Here is a 21,175-nt window from a genome sequence, read left to right as displayed (position 1 = left end):
GGTACAGTGAAACATAGTTAAACCGTAGTTGGCCAGAGCTCGGAAAAAGTATGTACTAAACGGTAGTACTGTTTAACTGAAATAGCATGAGATTGCCCATTTACCTGTCGAAAACGGAACATGGTAGTCGGAGAGAGTGCGATAAAAGGGGGAAAAACATGCAGTATTTATTCACTCCGTGCGACAAAAGTGTTATTTTCATTTGATGCCGCGGTGGCCTTGCACGACGACAGCGGCCTCAAACTTACTGAAGCTGCGTGCCAGCTTTTCAGCCAGCCCCCTCTTTGCGGCATACACTCACATGGCAGATTACTCGTTGGCATTACGCATTCTTTGTGCACGCGCACGGTAGTGCTGCAGAAGTTCCGGGGCGCCTTTTTCATTGCCGGGTGCTGTTCTCGTCGCGACGATTGCATTCATGAGGCTGACGTAACGCGCAGCTTTTGCCACTGTCGGGCCTGAATCGCTCATGCAGTCGCTTTCCGTGTTGTCCTCATCACTGTCGCTAGTCGACAATTCGGCAACAACAGAGGCAACGATGGCGAAAAGTCGAACCTCGTAGCCGACATCTCTTCGCGGTCGCAGCAGCGCTGCTGAGCAACTTCTTCACAATCGAAATGCCACACACCGCAATCAACAGCAAATTCCTGTCGCGTGCCAGTGCCGACTTCGTGTCACGTTCGATAGCACGGACGATGTCTAATTTTCCTTCTATGCTGAGCACCCGGCGTCTTTTTTTTTTTTCCGAGCTGCGGCATGACGCGAGTTCTCGCTTGCATGACGCCACAACGCTCTCTGGCACGGCGTCAAAATTATGTTGATGTTGATGCGGCTTCACGTGCAAATGCACAGGGCGCTTGGAGGCCGTTGTACCAATCTTCTGAGGCTTGTTGTTCTGCCGGGCCGCCCGATGAAGACGGCGCACCGCCGTGTTTGCGTGACGAAAAGGGGAAACGCTATGTTTTAACCGATGCGTGCGCAATAAGTGGGTACGGTTTATGCGGATACAAAACACATTATGTTCAATGGCCGCTGAGTCGGGGATTTGACCTTACTACTTCTAAAACAAAACTACTGTTTAAGCGGGTACGGTTTAACGAGGTTTTACTGTAGTTTTCACGTTCAAGCATGTCTGCAGGCTAGACCTACATTGGGGGAACCACTGGCGCCAGCTTATTTCTGTTGGTCACTGCACTCTCTTCCTGTGGTCTCCAATTACGCCTTTCTTGCGTTGGCCAACGCCATGCTATGCCTGTAAATTTCCTAATGTAGTCGCATCATCCACTGTCTTGCCACCCTCATCTATGCTTCACTTTCTGTGGCATCTCTTTCTCTAATAGACTTTCATGTATCTGCTCTATGCATTGCATGACTTGCTTCTTCCTATATTAACTAGAACATGTACTAAGATCGAGTTTCAATGTAACAGAAGTCTAAAATATGTCACCGATATCACTGGGAAATGAGGATATGCTTATGTTGAATATCTGATATCACAAAGGTATTTTCATGTCAGATGCGGCTTCATTATAGCGAGGTATGACTGTTCTTTCGTTTGCTCTTTAACCAACACTGCAGACTTCCTTTCTAAAACAACAGATGCATTTTCTGGTCTGTCGCTTGTACATTACGGTCCTTTTTTTAGCTTCTCAAGTTTCTTTGTTCTCCAAGTTTCGGGCCTATCAGTAGTCCTGGTGTGCACCATGGTTGCAACACGCAGAGGCAATTTATGAAATAGGGTGATGTGTTTTCTTTGCCTTTGGAATTCTCGTTTTCAGTGAACACCAAATGGCTGATGAAAGCTCTTAGGGACACATTGCTGTGTTTGCAGCACAGTTTGGGCCAGCGGGGATTCATACACTGGCAATGCATTGTTAAATGATGTGTCAACGGGGCTCTTGTCCAGCGACCAGAGAAGTCATTATGTAGCCTCATCGGTGTGCTCAGGTCTCTCCGCTGCTGGAAAAACTGGGCCAGCGCAAGAACTCTGTGCAGCAGAAGCGCCACTACCGGTCTCAGGGCCAGGAGGAGTCTGCGAGCAGCTCAGATGAGAGCCCAGCTGCCCGAAGGCCAGCTGGTGACAAGTCGAGAGGAGCTGGACGCAGGAGGGTTAGTGTGCACCTGCACGTTTATCTGGGCCTCCCGTTTTGAAACGCACAGTGCTGTGTGATTACAGAATTCTGTAACATGTGAGACTTCATATGGGCTTTGTGCCAGACGTGGTGGGTGGTTCAGCGACTGCGGCATTTTGAAAAGCCCAAGTTCAAAGGCATTCATCTACCAAACATTCTGGGCATAACAAAGAACCTTAGTTGGTCAGAATCAATTTGGAGAGCCCCACTTCCCATTACTCATAGTCTCTGTATAGCCCCTCCATGCTTTGGGATGCTAAGCCCTATCTATCCATTTGTCTGTCATCCATACGTTTTATGACCCCCCATTTTTGTTGGAAGAGCAAGCATTGGTTCTTTCATTTGGCATACCTAATAGCACAAGGGCATTCAATGAAGATTTTCCCTAAACCAGTTCCAGTGGGCTGAGAAGCACGAAAGGTGGCCTATTCTCTTTTTTCCATAGCTGCCACTGAGTGTCACACACTTCTGCCATTGTTTTGCACTGCTGCAGCCACTCTTGTAGAAGTCCTAAGGTTGGCCTTGGAGCCATGGCTGGACTTCAGCAATGAGTGTGTGAACTGCCTGCTCTTTAAAAAATCACTTCATAGATAAAAAGAGGTGTAAGAGTGCAATTCGGAGAATGGGTGAGGGCAAAGAATTTTATATCCACAGGAACGTGATTCCATTTGCGCAACATGTAAGTTGTGAACAGGAGCCTTCTCTTCCAACATAAGGATGCCTTTTGGCAGCATGCTCTGCCTGCTGATTTCTATGGCTTCCCTTAATTTTATCTGCAAGTTAGCTTAACAGATTGCCATTATGGTGGCACCTGTCAGAAGGCAGTCTCTCATCACCCTCACTGGTACCAGAAAACTGACAGCTTCACCTTGCTAGCAGAGAATTGCAAGCCATAGCGTTTCTATTGTTTAGTGTGGAAACTAGTTTTTAGGTCACAATGATGAACCCTTTCTTCACCCAGTGTAATCAATCTTACAAAAAAGTCATCTTGGTTTTTAAAGCATGCGGCCAAAAGTTTGCAGCTGCAGGTCTATCGATCCTCCTTGTGAAAATTGGAAAGCAAGTGAAAAACCCAATGTGCTCTCGCCTTTTAATGGGCACATGTTCCTGAATAATATTTCCTATTTACCCTACACTGATCTTGACCTTTTTAACTGGTTGTTGAACCTTTATAAGGCAATCTTCCAAATGGTGGCCTCCACTTTTGTAACAGTGTCCCTATTAACCCTTTGAGGGTCGAATTATTTTGAAAAAAACTTTCCCAGGTGGTCAAATTATTTTATTGCGGATATTGAATGTACAAGATGTATAAAGTCGGGAATAAATAGTAAAAAAAAATTAGCAACAGTATTTTGGTGTCGGCATCACGCAGAACTGCAATATGTTCAATAGTATTTTAGACTGTGGTACTCCTTGAAATACGAGTCTCTGCGCAGCCACAGAGAGCGAGAATACCTCATGAGCGGCGGTGATAAACGAGCTAAGAGCCGTGCCAATCAAGATAGAAATCAACTTCCGCCGCCCCTGCGATAGCGTGCCGACAAAGATAAAAATCACGTTTCGCGCACCTCCATTGCGGCGGAACCGAAACCGCGAAAGCGCGTTGCCGCTGAGAGCGAGAATACCTCGCGAGCGGCGGTTATAAACTAGTTAAGAGCAGCGCCAATCAAGATAGAAATCAACTTCCACAGCATATGCAAGAGAGTGCTGACAAAGAGAAAAATGACGTTTCGCGCGCCTCCGTTGCGATCATGCGGTGAAACCGAAACCGCAAAAGGGGTGTGGCCGCAGTCTGCGCGACGCGGTGAAGCTTGAAGTCAGTTCTGTTTATCTCCCCAAGAAGGTAGCACAAATTTCAAACTCTTCTTGTAAGTCCTAAGAGGTGGCAGCACCTCCCAGTAAGCGTGCATCGTCATTATGGCGTGAAATTTCAAACGTAGGGTCGAAACCGTACCCGTACGGCGAAGACCTTGCGGGACAGAAAACCGCCGCCGTACATGTACGGCACAAACCGTCAAAGGGTTAATGTCTGAATGAGGTCCACCAGAATTTGGGGCTGCTGCTACCAAGTTCCACCCACATTTGAACTGTTGATGCCAGTACACAACATCATACGATGGGCATACCTGCCAAGTCTCCCAGATTTCGACCATTTCTTCCAGTTGTGTGGCTGACAGGAAAATCTCCCTGAAAATGCAGTTGTGTCCAGTTTCTATCCACATCCAGCACTTTGTCTGATCACATTGACGAAAAAATCCAACCCAATCCATTCCGTTTGAGAGTTCATGGAGCATAGCAATGTCAAGAATGTAGTAGAGAAACCCTACATGGGGGGGGGGGGGTCGTTAGTTCGTTAGCCGCAGCGTCGCTTTTTATGCTGACGTAAGGTAGCTAGATGAATCTGTTAGGCTGTGTTGCCATTGCGGAAGAGAAAGTTGGTAACTGTAGTTTACTGCCTTCTTCCCCATCCCACCTTCCTTAGTCTTGAGACCTGTAAAGAATGCACCCAAAGGGAAGTGGGTCAGGGGAAATCTTTACTGAACGACCTTTGTACATAGCAGACAGTTGATATTGTTGCATTAGGTCATCAGTTATATTAAACCAGTATGGGTAGCATGTTGCCCGGGCTTCACTCAGATTTATGCACATAACAGGCCTTAGTATGTTTGACATATGTGTGAGAGAGAGAGAGAGAAGGGAAGATGACATATGTGTGGATAATGTTAGAAACTATGACCTTGTGACCTTATTTTCAACCATTGTACCCTTCTAGGCCACGCCTGCTTCCTAGCACAGGGTGATAGAGCAGTCCCACCTTTGGTCGATGTCTCTTTACTGCAAATTGTAAAACGTGCACTTGAATGCAGAAGCATGATGTACTGTCCTCACTGTCTCAGTTGGTTTTGTGTCAATATTTGGAAGCAGTGACCAATGGAGATATTTACCAATCGTAGCTGACTTATTGCCTAATAAATGTTGTTAGAAAATCAAAGTTTAGCAGACATGCAACAGGGATATGTTCAGCATTCTTATGTATTATGTGTGTTCCACAGTGCTAAAGTTGTAATTTGCAGTATTGTATTTGCACAATTCCAACGTGCACATATTTTATAAAAGTGCGTTCAAATTTGCATGCACATTACATTTGTAACTAATTCTACCCAAAATCAAAAAGAAAACCGTTTTCTACTTTTTAAAAAAAAATTGCAAGGTAGCTAGCCACACTGCCATCGAACGGATCCCCCCCCTCCCACCTTCGGGGGTTTGTGGTCGCCATTTTCTAGTTTGCTGTACGAGTGGAATTTCTAATGCATTTCAAGCGATGCCAAGCAAAGTAGAAAACGTGATCAATAACTTTAAGTCAAACACTGCTGTAGGTTTTGACGGCATCACAGCATCTTGCCTATAAAATATGTGTCTGACATCAACTCTAATGTCTTAGCTCACATTATTAATGAAATGTCTGAATCCGGAATTTTTCCTAGCAAAGTTAAAGTAGCCAGAGTTTGCCCTATTCATAAAGGTCACGCTGACCATAGTGCAAACACTTTCCGACGTATATCAATACTACGTCTTTTTTTCAAAACTTTTTAAAACCGTTCTAAATGCGTGACTAGAGGGTTTCTTAATTAAGCAAATATGCTATTATCAGCACGGCACAATATGGATTTTAAAAAACGAAATCATGTGAGAATGCACTCCTAAATATAAAACATGAAGTACTACAAAATATAGAAAAAATTTTATATGGTAGGCTTATTTCTAGACCTACGTAAGGCGTTTCTTAGTGCAAATCATGTTTTACTTCTGTTCAAATTTGACTACGGCATACGTGGTACAGCAATAAATCTAAGGAGGAGTTACTTAACGGATCGTTACTAGTTTATTTAATTTAATCAGGCAACTTCCTCACTTCTCAAAGTACAGACTGGCGTGCCACAGGGATCCTGTATCTTTATATTAATGACCTTCCTAACATTTCTTCCTCACCTAATGCCATCATGTACGTGGATGATGCTTATCTTTTCTTTGCGAATTCTTCCCTGCAACACTTAGAAAAAGAAATAAATAATTACTTGAATTTATTATCTGAATGGCTGTACATAAACAAACTACAATTGAATGTCAACAAAGCCAAGTATGTAATATTTAAACCAATAAATAAGCCATTGCCTGTTAATGTAACTGTCTGCATATGACTAACCTAATATCAGCTAATAAAACATTAGGTTTCTTAACATGTCACCTGCGGGAAGCCCCTCAACACGTCAGACTACAAGCATACATCTTACCACCCTTATCAGAACTAAACTGGAATACGCATCGCCCATCTGGAACCCTCATCAAGCATATTTAACACATGCCATCGAAGCTGTACAAAACCAGGCTATACCAGATTTATTCACTCTTCATACTCATACGCAATACTCAAATTGCAATCAGGTTTGTGTGATTTTTCTGCTCATCGACGCATTGCCAGTCTTGTTTTGTATCACAAGTTCTTTTATTCACCCCTGAGACAAGAACCATACATCTGCGCACCCCCACCACGCAGATCCCATCGCATTGGTCACCCTCTTCAAGTTTTGCGTCCATGAGCCCGTACTACTACCTTCATGAACTCATTTTTTTCTTGAATGGCAACTGACTGGAACGACCTTCCCCGCTGTACTGTCCATCCACATGTTCGACTTCTGTAAACACCTGCATCTTGTAGACCCCACCCCTTATGTAACAGCCCAAAAGGGGTCTTTAAGGAAAATAAAGTGATGTGATGTGTATGCCGAATGCGCTTAGGAACAGGAGCCCCTGTCAGGCCACATGGCCTTTAGCCCGTTTCCTCTTTCTGTAACAAAGAAAGAAAAAATAAACTTCGAACTTTCTGTGGTCGGTAGACAGCGAAAAGGAGGTCTCGTTGGACTCCTACAACCACGAGACGCTAAGATTCAGTTGTGTGCGTGTTTGTGTGCCTTTGTGTGTTACATAGAATTGTTTCAACGCGGTACGCATCCACTCGGGTTTCGTTGCTTGATGTGTGCGCTAGAATCGGCACCAAATTATTTTTTATGTATTTGGGCGCTAATATAACTGTGCATTACAATTGGTAGAATCATGCAAATGTGGTATTTGCCTATTTAAATCCACTCAGCCACTGAAATTCTTGCTTTTCCTAAATTCTAAAGCATTTCATCGGTTGAATGTGCTGGAGGTTCTTGAATGAAATTGCTGTTGTATTTCTATCTACTTGATTGAGAGCTTACACAGAAGGTTGTCCCTGAACACATGTGAAAAGCCTTTCTTGGTGTTTATGTGGCAGGGTGGCCACAGACGAAGTGGCTCAGCATCATCCTCTGGTTCTGGAACCTCGGTATCGCCAGAGAGACGTAGACCACGGCCAAGTCCTCCACGTGCCAGGTAGGCTTGTCTTTGAAGATTCCACTTGTCTTGCCCCTGAGTGCTTTGGAGACCCAAATTGTTGTTCAAGTCTCTGGACCAACAGTCTAGCTAGACATGTATATTCAAGGCTTTTCTGCTTCATGAGCCCACAAAGCTTCCTACAACAAGCATGAGAGGGAACTCCAGCACTGCATCATTCAGCTACCATGAGAATTAGCACATTTGTGCTATCTTCATGCCTCTGACCTTACACATTCTTGTGGTGTTATTTATTGCATTATTAACTTTATAAATTTCGAAACAATCATGTTCTTCTAAATGCATGGAGGCAGTAAGTTTCTGTGCACATGCATAGTCATTGCAAGTGGCTGCACTTGTAATGCAAGGTTCTGTTGTAGATACTCAACCAGCAAAATCAAAAAGTCATTTAAAGCCAGAAAGACGAAGTTTAGACAAATTCATTATTCCCATGCTTGCTGCCCCACCAGAGTTATCTCTAGTAACTTTCCTGGGAAACTGCATTCTTGAGCAGCTCCAAGAGGTTACTTCCACCCCTATTGCTATGCGACTCTTCTAAACGTTCTTTCAGGCCTTACAGGAGTCCATCCCCGAGGCACCGTCATTTGCAGCACCGAAGGAGCATGAGCCCTGGCAGGAAACACAGGCCAACTCCACCCCCCCCACGTGAAGAGAGGCGTAGGATGCCTTCACCACCACATGAACGCAGGCCACTACCTCGCTCTGCTATGAGTCCGCGTAGGGAACAGCGTAAGTTGTCTCTACTTGGCACGCGCCACATTTTCTTGAATACAGTAGGATTCCATTGACACATCTTTCAAGGGACCACAGAAAAACAAAAATTGGAACACTGGGGAAGGCCACAAATCAACACATCAGTAACCACTCTGAATGGCTACCAGTGCCGGGACGGTGTGTGTATAATTAAAGGGGGACGCGGGTCTTGAAACGGCAAAAAATCGCAAAGAAGTCGATTTTCGGAAAAGTGCATTTTCGATACGTTTATACATTCAAGAATCCCTCCGCGAAATCTAGAAGCTAAATTTAATCGGAAAATAATAAAAAATCGCGCTTAAAGGGGGCCAGGGTGAACGCGAAATCAGCAAAATTTGGTCAAAAGTGTTCAAACTTCGCGCCGTCACCATTTGCGGACGCGGTGGCCGATGGCCGCCATCTTGCACTTGTTTTGAAGCTGTTTTCTTTGTGCGCATTTTGCACCAGTTCAAAATGGCGTCGGTGAAGGGAAACCGACGCTATCGCGTCATTTCTGGAGGATGCCAAAAAGCGGCAAAGTGATCGGATGTATCCAGATTATGCCCCTGGTGAATTTCCTTGAGATTTTATTGGTATGTTCTCAATAAAGATGTTGCAGAATGTTTTTCTTTGATTTCTCAAAACAACAATTCCGACAGACTTCCAATTTTGGAGGTAAAATAGCTTCTGTCCTATTTCAGCTAACAACATAATTTTTTTTTGCCAGAAAGGTAAATGTATGCAGTAAGCAATATGCACCATTTCAAAGCAGCACTCTTCTCAACAAGATTTTGAAATAAGTCACATGCTTGGCATGTCAAGATGGAATTTTTTGCTCACAACTTTGATGAGCTCTAACTCTTGCTCAGATTAGCCTAGAACATTGAATAATACCTTATGGCACTCCCTGAACATCCTAGATAGTCTTTATACTCAAATTACTGTGTTAGGGTTTTCTGTTTAGATGCTAATTTTCCTCCAGACAAAGGACTCAGCTTATACAATGCATTTAGAGTATATCAGAAACTACTTATCCTGTGGCAAAACTAATTTTATTTTTAGAATCTGCATATTAAAATACACAATGTGTGAAAATTTCGTTCAGATCTGTCCACAAATAAAAAAGTTGTATTTCAAGTGTAACCTCCCCCCTTAAGGGACTGGTGCAGTGTTCTGCAACAAAGTCCCCTTTCTACTCTTGAGGTGCTTCACCGCATAATGAAGCTCTATTGTGTCAAAGATAATAAAAATAAACAATTATGTAGTGCCTATAAAACCTTGCCGGCCCCCAAATAAATGTAGCCCTACACTCGGCAGATTTGGCCCAGTGGGTGGGGTTCCCAACAAGTTTTAACTAATGCACACTTCTTTGGGCGCTTCGCCTACTAGTCTGTGCACGTTTTCTCCTGATATGTGTGCAGTGCTTCACTTGTGCAACATTGGTCATACAAACTTATCATCTTTGTAGCAATGTGCGAGAGTGAATTTTCCTTTGCACTGCTAAATTTATGTGACTGCTGCAATCAAACGAAACGCAAGATGCGGGAACATAGCAGAATGGCGACGTATCAAATGGAAACGTAACACACGGGTGAGTCGAAATGCAAAAACAACCGTGTCCAGTGAATTGGGGGCATGTTAAAGATCTCCTGGTTGTCAGAATTAAACTAGTCTCTTACTACGGTGTGCCTCATAATCAAATCAGGGTTTTCACATCTAAAACCTATGAATTCAGTTCAATTTTAATTTGCAAACAACATTATGGGGATCCTAGCTTCGAGTTGCAACAGCTTTGCAAATAGAATGGCAGCCTAGCATTCACAGGTCATGATTATGATGATTATGATGTTACACGTGCATGCATAGTGTAGCTACTCATGTATAGCCCTAGCTTAGGAAAATTTGTTTTTTGTTTGGGCTAGTTTGGAGGTAAGCTCTCTATGAAATGATAGTTGGGAAGAAGACTGGCATACCAAAATGATCTTGAATGATCAGAGCAAGTGCTGCAAGAATGAATGTCCTGGACTTAATTGGGCCAATGTTATAGCATGTCAAACTTTCTAAAGTAATAAACAATAGTAACACCCAGGATGGTTTATTACTGTTTGAAAATTACTGTAATAATATACCGTATCTACTCGAACCTAGGCCGGCCATAATTCTAAGCCAATCTCAAATGCCCCGAAGCCAGAAAAAGAAAAAGCGAACTTACTTCGAATACAGGCCGAAGAAAGTGTGGGCAGCGTTCATAAAATGAAAATGGCTTTTATTCAGTATGAACATGCCGAGCTCACTCTGTCATCATCACTGCTAGCCTCGTTGCTATCTTCCCTATCACTTTCATCATCGCTGAGACACGCACAAGCAGTGCCCCCCGTTGCCCCCTCAACAAAGGACATTTTTCTCATCAATGCTGAAGTCCTGTCCAGCTTGAACGTTTAAGGATGCCTCTACGGCTTGCACAACTTTTCGTTTCTTTTGTTTGGTGCCATTACGATAACGCCACACCGCAAGCCGATACGACGCGGGTCAAAATGGCAATGCCGCTTGTGTACTTCCGTTGGCTACTGGAGCGGCTAGTAGCAGTTGCAATACTGACTTTTCTAGATGGCACAAGCTATGCACCATATTGTCATGATTCACGAGCCGGAGGAACTGATAAAACAGGGCAGGACACATTAATTATGCGCAAATTGAAAATGATTACGCAGGGACCTCGTCTTCTCTTCTGCAATGCGCGAGATCGTCTTTCTCTACATGTGGCATATTAGATGTGGCGCTTCCCTCCCTCCTGAGAGAGCATTGTCCCGATGCTCACCTAGCGGCAGGAAGATGGGTCAGACAAGATGTGGGCATTTCATTCTGAACAATAGGGCTTCATGCGCACAATGTGCACAACTTCTGGTGGACGCTACCTCGCCCTGGAGGAAGCAGAACTGTCAGGCATAACCTCATAGTTCAGGTTTCTGAGGCGCCCTATAACCTTGTCGGACTAAAGTACCTCCTGAGTAGCTTTTCTGAAAGTCGTCGCCGACGGATGGGACTCCGAGCCCGCACTTTGTTGCCTGGCTGATATGTGATGTATCGGTGCCATAGATTGTAACGTCGAGCATCATAGTCCTGTTGTTCGGTGATTCTGACGAAGGCGAGTTGTCTCGCTTCTCCAGCCCGTTGAGCGAAAGCTTCAGCATCCGTGCCTGTATCACCGCAGTCATGTGGCAACATCGCATCGAGCATCATTGTCACTTCACGGCCACAAAAAAGTCTAAATGGTGCATTGTTTCCTGTCGCGCAGTGTTGTAAGCGCATGTGATGTACAGTATAATGTCATCCCAGTTTTTGTATCCCACGTCTACGTACATACTCAGCATGTCGGTGATAGTCTTGTTCGAGCGTTCTGTTAGGCCATTCGTTTGCGGATGATGCTCTGTGGTCTTTCAGAGAGCCGTGCCACTAAGGCTAAGCACTGTCTTTAGGAGTGTAGCCTTAAAGACAGTTCCTCTGTTCGTTATTATCACCGTTGGCACATCGTGCCTCAGAACCACGTTTTCAATAAAGAATCGCGCTGCTTCGACTGTGGTGTCGCTTGGAAGGGCCTTGGTTTCTGCATAGCGTGTCAGGTAATCGGTGGCAGCTATTATTCACTTATTGCTAGTATTGGAAGTTGTGAATGGTCTGAGAAAGTTCATCCCGATTTGAGCAAATGGGGTTGTGCGCGCTTGGACTGGTTGTAGTAGCCCAGCTGGTTTCATATGTGGTGGTTTGCGTCGTTGACAATCGAGGCACATGCGCACATAATGTTTCACAAAGGTGGCAATGCTTGGCCAGTAATATTTATTTTTTTACTCGGGCCAGAGTTCGCATGTAGCCGGGGTGGCCAGATGTCGGTTCATCGTGGCAGGCTTGTAAGACCTCATGACTGAGAGACGTTGGGACGACAAGTAGATGGCTGCTTCCGCTTGCAGAGAAGTATTTCTTGTAGAGAACATCATTATGGAAGCAGAATGATGGCAAGCTTAAATGTTTTGGGCACACATGTAATTCTGCCTTGTAAAATATCAATTAGCGGAATTGGTTCGCTGTCTTCCCACTGCTGACGAGCAATGGTGGCCATGTCTAGAACTCCTATGAAAGGCATGTCTTCACCATCTTCTGTGACTTCCTGTTCAATCGGTGACCTTGAAAGGCAGTCGGCGTCGGAGGGCTGTTGTCCAGACTTGTACACCACTGTACAATCGAATTCTCGAAGCCTTAGGCTCCAACGTGCTAGTCAACCGGACGGATCCTTCATGTTTGTCAGCCAGCAAAGTGAGTGATGATCGCTGACAACACTGAAGGAACGGCCATAGAGATATGGGCACAATTTCATAACTGCCCGTACCACTGCAAGGCATTCCTTTTGTGTAGTTGAATAATTAGACTCAGCACGTGACAGCGTCCTGCTTGCGTATGCAATGACTCTCGGCCGAGTCTTGCCACTGCACGAGCACAGTGCCTAGACCCATGTTGCTAGCATCTGTATGAATCATGGTAGGAGCGTCCTCGTCAAAGTGAGCCAGTACAGGAGGTGTTTGCAGGTGCTATCGGAGATCATTAAACGCTGCTTGTTCAAGGCAATGCTTCTCTTGTAAGGCACGTTAATGGTGAAGCTATATGTGAAAAATTGGCAATAAATCTTCAGTAATACGCGCAGAGACTTGGGAAACGCCTCACTGCCTTCTTGTCCGTTGGCGCTGGAAACTTTGTGACAGCCATGATCTTGTCGGTGTCAGGGCAGACACCTTGATGACTCACAACATGACCTAAGAACTGGAGTTTCTCGAAACCAAAGTGAGACTTTTCTGCTTTCAGTGTTAGGCCGACAGACCGTATCATTTGTGGAACAGCCAGCAGCTATCTCGGGTGTTCCTCAAACATTTCCGAAAAAGTGACGTCGTCAACTTATGCAAGGCATGCCTGCCACTTCAGGCCTGACAGAACCGAATCCATGAGTCGCTGAAAAGTTGCTGGAGCTGAGCATAAATCGGAAGGCAGGACCTCGAATTGGTAAAGCCCATCAAGTGTAACGAAAGCAGTCTTTTCTCTGTCTCTCTCATCGACCTCGATTTGCCAATAGCCACTGTTTAGGTCCATCAACGAGAAGTAGTGGGCATGCCTCAGCCTGTCGAGGGAATTGTTGACATGTGGTAATGGGTATACGTCTTTGTGACCCGGTTCAGCTTACGGTAGTCGACACAAAAACATAGACTGCTGTCTTTCTTTTTGACCATCACTTCTGGCAATAACCACATGCTTTTTTTTTATGGTTGGATAATGTCGTCATCGAGCATTTTCTTCACGTGCTCTTGGATCTCTTCGCTTTCTTTTGGTGCTACACGGCACAGGTTTTGTCGGATCGGTCTCATTGTCTCTTCCTTAATAATCTGGTGCTTCGTCGGTGGTGCCCGACTGACTCTGGATGTCGACAAGAAGCAGTTGCGAAACTGGTCAGCAGGTCCACAAGGCGCTGCCTTTCTGCTGGTGATAAGCTCATGCTCACATCAGTAACAGGTACAGTCGACTCCCGTTAATACGAAGTTCACGGGGACCGCAAAAGACTTCGAATTAAACGAACTTCCAATTAAGCACAAAACACAAAAAACAGCACTTTATTTGTGGCGAAATCGAGTATTTTCTCTAAGAAAAATAGTAGGTCATCTTGCTTTGCTTCTTCTTGCCGGATCGCGCTGCTGAAAGCAAGTTCTGCAGGCTGTAGTTGTGGCGGAATGCTTCATCCGCGTTACCTTCAGCGGCAAAGAAGCGCTCCGCGAGAGCAAGGCCCGCAGCTACATCGGCAGCCTTAGGTTGCGGCTCGCCTTCAACGTCATCGTTGCTTTCCTGGGTCGCTTCCTGGGGCCGAATAATCTCTACAATTTTGCTATCCATCAGCGCACCGCACATTTCGACCGCCTTGTCTGCAGCGACGTAATCTTCAAAATTGACGTCCCCGAGAGCATCACCAAAATCAGTGCCGTCAAGCTCGCTTGTTGACGCTTCCTCCGCTGAAATTTCAGAGGCATCCTCCAAAGAAGCTGCCACAAAACCGCAAGCCCTGAAGCAGTTTGCGATTGTTTCTTGCTTCACATGATCCCATGCTCGCGCCAACATGTGGATGGCACTAAGCAGGCTCACCTCGTACTTTGTGGAGCTATCCATACACAAAATCATGCGCTCGAGGAGGTGCCGCCTGTACAGGACTTTAACATTCTTGATGATGCCTTGGTCCATTGGCTGCAAAACAGCCGTTGTGCATGCAGGCAAAAATGCGAGGCGTATTTCACTCAAGGCTGGCACATTCACGTGAGCACTGCAGTGATCAACAAGGAACAACACATTGCGGTTCGAAGCAGCAAACTTGCGGTCCAATTTGCTTATCCAGCATGAAGATTTCGGCCGTCATCCACGCTTTTTTGTTCGCCTCATAGTCCATAGGTAGCGTCTTCACGCCTTTAAAACATCTCGGCTTTGCGGCTTTCCCGATCACAAGTAACCGACATCGTTCCGTGCCAGTCATGTTTGCCGCGATCAGCACCGACACTCTCTCCTTGCTGCGTTTGCCCCCAGCACAGTCGTCGTCCTTGAATGTCAGGGTCTTCTCTGGTAGAAGCCGATAGAAGAGCGCAGTCTCATCTTCATTGAAGATGTCTTCCGGTCTGTATTTGGCGAGATATTCACGCAGCTTTCCGTCCTTCCACGTGGCGCATGTTTCCTGGTTAACGGACGCCTTTTCGTCACACATGCTCTTGAAAACCAGATCATGGCGATCTTTAAAGCGCATCAGCCATCCATCTGACGAAACGAAGTCATCGATCCCCAACATTGCTGCAAGCGTTCGGGCTTTCATCACAACGATGTCTCCACTGAAAGGAAGTTTGTTGCTCCTGGCCTCCCTAATCCAAACCAGCAGAGCCTTCTCCACCTCTGGGTAAGCGCCGGTGCGCATTCGCTTCCGAGAAGTTTTGAACTTGTCGTTCTCAAATGCACCCATTATTGTGTGCTTGTTCTTGATGTAGTTTGAGAGCGTGTTCAGCTTGATCCTGTACTTCCGCGCTATGACTTGTTTGGCGGCACCTCCCTTCTCAACTTCCTCCAAAACCTCGACTTTCGTTGCCAGGTCGAGCGTGCGATAAGAGCCACGGTTTGCCATGGCTATAAACTGCGCGACTAGGTACAGTTAATTCCGAATCACCCGTGGAACAACCTAGCCTACGAGCTACCTGCACAAAGGCACTCAACTAACACACGCCTCCACATACGCTGCGCACGCTGCAAGACTAATCTCGCACAATCTCGCCACTGCCAGTATGCAGCGCTGCGTGCACCTATGGCACTCGCGTGGCCTCCGGCGGGAGCCGCTTCGCCTCCCGCCGGAGTTGATCGCGGAGGCTACGGCAGCCGTAGCAATGAACAATCGCGCCGCTCCAAGAAGGATGGCGTTGCGGGCGGCTGCGGTGGCGATGACACCAACACGGAGCAAGGAACTGTTGCAACACTTGAAAAATTGCACATTCTACCCAAAGAATGACGGTTACCTCGAGGATTCGGCTGAAAATTAACTTCCAATTAAACGATATTACTGGATGAGGACTTCGAATTATCGAGCGATTTCTTCTATAGGATTACAGTCGCCGACCGATTTTCCGGACTCCAAAAATTCGGACATGCCCGATTGTTCGGTCAGCTTCGCGGCACCGCCATTCTCCCCATAGACCATAATGTATAACAACTGCCGAAAGTTCGGACACCTTGCATCCCCTCGTCTGATTTTTCGGACACTCCTTGAGCCAACTCGATCGAGGGCATCATGCACCGACTCTGACCGCGGCGCATAGTTCAACTTGATGAACGCCATTCTTGTTTTGAACGGAGCCTCCTTGCTGCCCGACGAAGTGGCGCTACTCGAAATTTGCCTTCCGATGTGCTCCCTACTGACGCGGAAAATATTCTGCCAAGACCTGCGCAGTGGTTGCATTGCGATTCCGGACACCGTCTCATTTGACAGTTTCTCAAGTGCTGACACTGCTGTACTGATATGCGCAGAACTCGATGACGGCGAGATCGTTCGTCAGGTTTCTCCTGCTCGGCCGGACGATGACTCCGAGTCGGAAGATGACGCACTATGTGCTACGCTGCCGTCGCATGCGGAGCGTGCACAAGCAGTGACTGTGCTTTCAGCCGCCTATAGTGACCGTACGACCCTCTCCGAGATTCAGGCTTATCTGATTGCGCGTAAACGGAACAGCATGCAACGGCGCACTCACGATTTCTTCAAGCCTACTGCCGAGCCCGAATAAGTGCTTGGAAATAAAGAATTTCATTTTTTTTTTTTTCTTAATCTGCTTTTTCAGACACCTGTTTATTCGGACATTTCCGCAGTCCCCGTGAGGTCCGAATAAACGGTCAGCGACTGTACATGCAAAACTGACGGGACCAGCACTTCACTTCTAAATAACCGAAAATTCCAATTAAGCAGCTTCAAATTATCGGGAGTCGACTGTAACGGTGCCAAAGCGTCTTGCTCTCCCTGTTGTAATGCAAAGCATTCCCCGAATTCTACAATCTCGTCGAGGTAAGCAACTGCTACCCCTTTTACAATGTGTTGTCGTTCCTTGCCGAAGTATGTCAGAAGTAGTTCTGTTTGTCCATGCATTACTTTTACAAGACTTCTGGGTATGGCAACACCTTGAGTGAGCAAATGCGTAATTATCTTCTCAGCAAGACCTTCCCCATTGTACTCTGTGTCGCACCTGACGGAAACAAGACGGCAAGATAACGGTGGTATGGTCACATTGTCTATGATGCGCAAGGACTTGCATTGTAGTTCTGCACTTTCGTCCCCAGAAAGGGTTAGTATACCTTCTGGTATGTTGATGACGGCGCCGTACTTGCGTAAGAAATCCATATCTAAGATAAAATCTCTGCAGCAGTCCGGAAGAATAACAAAATTTGCGACAAATTATGAATACCCTGTGTTGACCCTTGCAATACACTTGCCAGTTGGTGTCAGTAGCTGGCCTCCAGCACCTCTAATATGCAGCCCTGACCATTCGATCTTCACTTTGAGAAGTCTCTCCGCCAGTTTTTCACTTACGATCGGAAAGTCCGCGCCGGTGTCTACCAGCGCCGTCGTGTTGTGGCCATCAATTGATACAGTAACATCGGCGCTAACAATGTCATCTGTCATCAAATCAATTGGCCGTATCGGCTTTTCGTTCGACGGCAATGGGGGATTTTCGGTACTTCGACGTGTGGCAACCTTTTCCCCTGAGGTCGCAGCCTTCAGTTTTCCCGGTGTGAGCTGTGAGATCGCCCTCGGGTTAGTTGGTGGAACTGCATCTTGCAGCTGGAAAACGTTGTCCCGGAGAAGGGGAGCGCGACCGGTAACCGGGAGAATTGGCTTGCCGGTTCGTCAAATTCGCATCGATGTTTGCTCAGCTGCCGTCGAAAGCACGACGAGGCTCAGTGAATGGAAATGCTTGGTACCCTGCAACGCGACAAGGGCAATGATGGCAGATGTGGCCCGCTTCCCCACAGTGGAAGCACAAGGGCCTGTAGTCAGCTGTGCACCAAATGTCGGTTCTGCGCAGCGGTAGTCACGTTGGTTGTACCCTATGGCTCTGAGGTTATGCCAGTGCTGACTGGACATCAGAGGTGGCAGTTGGCTGACCACATCGGCGTAGCTGGGCTGCCACGTCTGGGAATGTGGCTCAGGAGCCAAAAACGCTTGCCTTATTTCTTGGCGCACAACTTCAGCCACAGACACAGCTGGGTATTCACTTGGCGTGTCAGTGAGCATCTTAATCTCTTCCTGAACAATTTTGCGTATCAGCCGGCGCAAGGAACCCTCGTCTGTGACCGTCACTGCTATGGCGCATTTTCATTTCATTTATCATTTTCAAATAAAAACTGGCGCATTTTTTTAACATCCTCGAATCTAAGCCAACCCTGAGTTTGGTATATGATTCTTTTTGAATAAATACAGTATTTCTTTATAGCCTACTGCACTCTCTAATTGTGTATTTTTCTGTCTAAAAAATAATTATTGCAATAGGATAACTGGAACCAGAGATATTGTCGCTTCAAAATTGAGGCACCATCTGAAGTAGTTTTGAGAAAATGAAAAACATTTCACGAAATGTCAATAGTGATTATTACAAAGACTAAATTGATCAAGGATGCTACGAAGGTGCAGTCAAGCAAAAATTTATGCTCTACACCACCCTGGAGCATAAGAGTGCTAAAACATTTTTAGGCTCATTTTTGGCTCCAAAGAGCACTTTACTCCTCTTAATGAAAAAGTATTTGGGTGATAAGAGATTGTAGTCTATACATTTATTTCATTTGCATGCTCTTCCTTATGTGTGCAGGGCCTACTGGTCAGCATTCAAGAGGCCAAGCCAGAAGATCTCACACTCCATTGGAACCTGTAGAGCATTACAGAGATGTAGACTCATTGCGGCAAGCACCTCCACAAAACAGTCATCACATGTAAGGGATTTCATTCACAGCTCAATTGCATGGTTCTTGGGCCTAGGACATGTCTCTAGGCATGATTTGATTTCTGTGCACATCATGAATGCTAAAAGATTATGGACAGAGTCACTTACAAGTATTTTGGACACCAGAAATTTATAGATGCTTGATTGTTAAGACATTTTCATGGCACTGCCACATTGTATCCATAGAAATAAGAATTGCCAAACTACCTGACACCTTACAACAGCCATTTTATTTTTCACTCTATCAGAAAGTATGCCTCCGCAATCAGCAGAAAGGTCGATTCTTCAAAAATCAATTGTCAGCGCCTTCTTGAAGCTGAAATTAGTAGCATAAAATTTTGGCGTATTCAATCTATAGCTGTTGGCTGCTTCCAAACTACAGAACGAGTCAAGGCAAAGCAACCCACATGCTGGAAAGCCTGCATTTGTGGGCTTGCCATATGCATCATTTTCAGCATTTGTTGAGCAGTGTGTTAAATGGTGGCATGGTCTCGGGTGCCTTTTGTTGTCTGCTTTTATGAGTCTTGTTGCTCCGAATCATCAGGCAGCATCAAATGGCATAAACTTCACTTTCTCTGGCTCTGCCACTGAGGGCCATGATGAAGCAAGGGAAGCGGTGGACAGTGATAATGGCTAACAAAGCTGTGGTAAATATGCTTGAATAGCATTGTCAACCTCACTTCGAAATTGCCAGTAAGTGCAGATTTGGTGCAGTGGCTCTATTTTTGTGTGTCTATAGTGACGGCATGATAATGGCTGAAATACAGAACTGACCTGGTCACACACGAGGCCGAATCAGAAAGTCTTTGCGCTTATTTCTTATTAGCCAAAGTAAGGTACATACAGGTAAATGCAAATGTACGTACCATTCTACGTGCCTTACACTATTTTACCATATGGTCCCCACACCGGTTCAGACATTTGTCCCATCACAGCACTAAATTTGAGGCCAGTCAGAATGTATGCGGCCTCCCTGAATGCTTGCTGTCATGCAAGTCGTCACGGCCTTTTGCAATCTCGCACCACTACCACCACCTAACATTTCTCAAAGCAAGACACCTTCCCCCTTCCTTGGCTGCATTTCCCTATGGATTTCGATGGGCATTTGTCCCTAACTCCATAGAAAATGAATCGCACATTGTTGCGTTTTACGTCATGGACGTGTGAAGCATAACCGCCATCTTCAACAACTGACAGCAGTGCCGCGCCGTGCAGCTACAGGCAGATAAGGCTAGGCCGGTCCAAGAAAGGTCCACCGCTGGAAGTGGATATGTTGGCTTCACAGTTACAGCCATAATTTGACTTTAAAAAATATAGGGGCAAAAGACTTTGGGATTTGCTCACGTGATAGGCAAACCTCTTTTCTTGTAAATTCGTTTTGATGGGCTTCTGATTATTTGCACGTTTAGGTGATGCTCGATGTGTCCAAATAACCGCTCAGTAATTGCATATCAGATTATTGTGAGATTCTTATATTTTGTGTTTTGCAATTTTTATGATTGCAACAAAAAAGAAATTTGGTGGGCAGTTTGTGTTAATTTGCTGTGAAAATCTGTTTGCAATATGCTTTTTTTTTTCAATTAACTCTATCTCAGCACTGGCTTCTACACTAGTTCAGAGTTTCAGTGCATTAATTGTTGAAGCAATGCCACCCAATAAATTGAAATGGTTCACGTGGGCCGTTCACAAATTTTTTTTTAATAGGCCAGTAGTTCCCAAGTTTTATTGTGTAGAAAATCAGTGTGAATGACTGCTTCCTGCTGCCATTTCGACTTGCATCTGTGCAAGTCGGACTGCACTAATGGGTATGTGTTCATGCACACCGAATAGAACAGCATAAACACAGGATGAGGAAGGATGAGACAAGACACAGCACTTCGTCTTGTCTCATCCTCTGTATTGTTCTTCAGTATTGATCAGTCAGTCAAAGTATTCTTGCTATACTATTGCCAAAAGAAACTGTTTTTCTGCCGTTTGAGTTGGCTTTGGAATGCTCCTACTATATAATTTACCAACTATAAATTTTTACAGGCACAGTTGGCAGTTGTAATGAATCTCTTTAAAATCCCTTCTGAGTAATCGTAGGTTCAATGAGTGGGTCTTGTGGGTTTTACAAATGCTTCAAAAAATTTCATTCAACCTTTCTCCCTTTCATTTCTTTTAAATTCTAATGAATGGTGTGTTTGGCGGCTCCTATATAACTTATACCTCTGAATAAGGGATTTTAGGCTTGGCAAGAGCAACACAAGTGGAAGTAGGGACAATTCTGAATTAGGCCTAAATGTTGGTGAGCTACCTGGGTTTGGACTACAGGGGTTTCTTCAAGCACCCCGAAAC

At 45.4% G+C, this 21,175-nt stretch overlaps 1 protein-coding gene across 8 annotated transcripts in view; it reads left to right on the top strand.

Moving 5' to 3' along the window:
- Positions 1 to 21,175, top strand: part of Srrm1 (Serine-arginine repetitive matrix 1) — a 94,469-nt gene that overhangs the window by 57,041 nt on the left and 16,253 nt on the right. For 7 of the 8 annotated variants that reach the window (XR_010564484.2, XM_065432290.2, XM_065432289.2 and 4 more), the window contains 4 exons: positions 1,948 to 2,109; positions 7,450 to 7,547; positions 8,119 to 8,297; positions 18,707 to 18,827. Coding sequence is in view for 7 of the 8 variants with exons in the window: in XM_065432290.2 (XP_065288362.1) it covers positions 1,948 to 2,109; positions 7,450 to 7,547; positions 8,119 to 8,297; positions 18,707 to 18,827 (560 nt within the window). In the remaining variant the exon portion in view is untranslated. The remainder of the gene's footprint in view (positions 1 to 1,947; positions 2,110 to 7,449; positions 7,548 to 8,118; positions 8,298 to 18,706; positions 18,828 to 21,175) is intronic. The other variant, XM_065432295.1, reaches the window with a different exon arrangement.

The sequence above is a fragment of the Dermacentor albipictus genome, chromosome 5, assembly GCF_038994185.2.
Source record: "Dermacentor albipictus isolate Rhodes 1998 colony chromosome 5, USDA_Dalb.pri_finalv2, whole genome shotgun sequence".
NCBI classification, from domain to species: Eukaryota; Metazoa; Arthropoda; class Arachnida; order Ixodida; family Ixodidae; genus Dermacentor; species Dermacentor albipictus.
This window is presented reverse-complemented; position numbering and strand designations above follow the sequence as displayed.